This window comes from Sabethes cyaneus, chromosome 3 (assembly GCF_943734655.1).
Source record: "Sabethes cyaneus chromosome 3, idSabCyanKW18_F2, whole genome shotgun sequence".
Taxonomy (NCBI): Eukaryota; Metazoa; Arthropoda; class Insecta; order Diptera; family Culicidae; genus Sabethes; species Sabethes cyaneus.
The window spans coordinates 197,395,917-197,398,558 of NC_071355.1; the positions used below are offsets into that span (position 1 = coordinate 197,395,917).

The following is a 2,642-nucleotide window of genomic DNA, read 5'->3' on the forward strand; positions in this document are numbered from 1 at the left end:
GAACTTTCTTTGAAATCTTAATATTTTCATTTCGGTTCTGAGTACATATGTTTGATTATAGTTTCATTGTCAATTTTCGTGAAAACTAATGATATACATTTACAGAGCTACCAGTAAAAACCTGGGAGTTTATTAAACATTATGTGCAGGCTTTCGAACCATTATACATATGCACCAAAAAAATGCAGGAAGCCCACGTACCACTATCGAATTTTTATATATTATGGATAATGGCAATTAATGATGTTCAACAACTAAAAGGAAATCCGTTTGCTGCCCAACTAGTAAAAACGTTAACAGATCGCCTGGTGAAATTGAAGGAATCGCAAGCTTTTCAAATGTGTTTATATATTGACCCTCGCCTGAATTTTTTAAACTCGAAACTATTTACCAATGACGAGAAGCAACTTATTCAGGTATGTTGGGTTACCGTTCATCATTAAAAACAGTTTGTTGCAGTCGGTTGGTTCTTATATTTTTAGACATAGGGGGATTAGGGGCATAATGAGCACACGGGGCGAAATGGGCACCCCTCCTTTCTACGAAAGTACGCATTTTGTAATATCATACGGCATGCGAAACACTGCTGTAGGTACTACAGTATCTATTTATCAAAAAATGAGTGATCGCTGCTTTTAAAACACGGAGTTATATTAAAAAACTCAACTTGGTTCTCAGACGCTGAAAAAATTATAATTTTGGTGCACTACCAAATAAGCTTTTACGATCATTTAAATATCTTAAACTATCAAGTGCACACTGCAACATGATGTATACATTGTATCTCAAATTTCACCTTCTTTGAAGTTTTGATTTTATACTATAATTAGTGTTAAAACCCATTTTTACTTTAACTACTTGACTGGGGGCGAAATGAGCACCCTTAGGTGGGGTGAAACGAGCACTATGTTGCATTAACTAACCTGTCAGTTTCTTTGTTTATCGTGTCTATGCTTGTTTACAGTGATGGTATGAATATGCCAAGAGAATCCAGAAGACATAATTGGTCAAAAAAGGCCTTGCAAGCGACCTTGACCACTATAAGGCGAATCGGAATATCCACAAAATATGTCGCCAAGTTCCACGGCATTCTGCGGCAGACGTTAGCTCGGTATGTGAGGCCATACGAAAGAGCAATCTCGGGGCAGGGGGTAGACCAAATTGATTCCTTCAAAACTGTCTGTTTTCACTCCCGCTGCAGAACAAGAACTGGTGGTCCATATTTTGTAAATGGAGGTTCGATGCTACGGTATTACTACCCGTGAAATCAGAATCCTCGTATACCAGCTGGCAGAGGAAAATGGAAAAGCATATGTCTTCAACACTAAAACACAGCTAGCTTTAGCGTCATCCGAAACATTCTTTGTGTGCTCCAGAGGCAACCTCCGCGGCTCAATTGACTTCAAGCGGCTTACGGTCAATAGTTTTTTCGACGTTTTGACACGTTTTATGTTTGTGTATGTATGGGTGTGTGTGTATGTGTATATGTATATGTATGTGTGTATGTATGTGTATATGCATGTGTGTGAGTGTGTGTGTGTAGTTGTACTTATATACACCCTTCAAGCATGTGTTTATAAGGGTGCTCATTATGCCCCAGGGGGTGCTCATTTTGCCCCACACACTGACCGATTTTTAGTTTTTGATGCACAAGTTTAAATTGCAATTTTCGTCATCAAATCAATTATTTTTCAATTTGTCGACAGTATGCCTTTAATTATCGATAGTGAATGTATGTTTTGCAATGACGACCCTTTAAAAATTCAGTCATTTTGGGTGCTTAAATCAGCCAACAAGTTAGGGTGCTCATTATGCCCCTAATACCCCTACATCAAAGAGACATGGAACAGAATCAGTAAATTGAAACCATCTCCACTATCTAGTCTAATGGCAGAAAGTGAAGCAAACAGCTCTCAAGTTGATGATGTTATTACTGAACTTTTTGGTGGGACTTTATCAAAAACGGATAATGATAATGAATCATCTTTTGTTCAACAGTTAAAGGCACTAGATGCTGAACCACGGCAAAGTCATACAAGTGATATATTTCAACATTGGTTGAAACGAAGAGAAAGCCACCCGGAATTGTTTGAAGTAGCCATGGTTGTGTTGGCGACTCCATCAAATCAGGTGTCCGTGGAACGAGCATTTAGCGCCCTCGCTTTAGTGTTGTCACCGCACAGAACTGGCTTGGGTCAAGACACATTAGAAAACATTTTATTAATTAAATTAAATAGAGATATCTTCCAGAAGATACCATCATACGAATGGATGGACTTAAAGGAATAGATGTAATTCCTTTAAATAATTTTTAAATATTTTATAGTAGTAAATATATATAATATAGAAATCGTAAAACATCTTTTTATTTGCATTACCCTGTCTCTCTTCTCGAATGTTTTTCATATTCAGTTATTTGCACTGACGTTTCCAAACTTAAATTGAAGGGAGATAACAACCTTTCAAAGCATCAGCTCGATTCTACATTCTGATCAGATATCGTATTGTGATGCTTAAACACATGTCAATAAAAACAGAATAAGAATAAGGGTTTGATAAAAATGTAGAATCGAGACGATCCTTTAGAAAGTTCGGTAATCGTAGGGCATATTATGTCCTTGAAAAACTAGATGATAGTATGA

At 37.1% G+C, this 2,642-nt stretch overlaps 1 protein-coding gene across 1 annotated transcript; it reads left to right on the plus strand.

Annotated features, from left to right (window-relative positions):
- Window positions 1–230: 230 nt before the first annotated feature.
- On the plus strand, window positions 231–2,289 carry LOC128740574 (uncharacterized). Its single transcript, XM_053836132.1, has 2 exons — window positions 231–431; window positions 1,840–2,289. Exons 1-2 carry the CDS (start codon window positions 231–233, stop codon window positions 2,287–2,289), a joined length of 651 nt encoding a protein of 216 aa, XP_053692107.1.
- The last annotated feature ends 353 nt before the right edge of the window (window positions 2,290–2,642 follow it).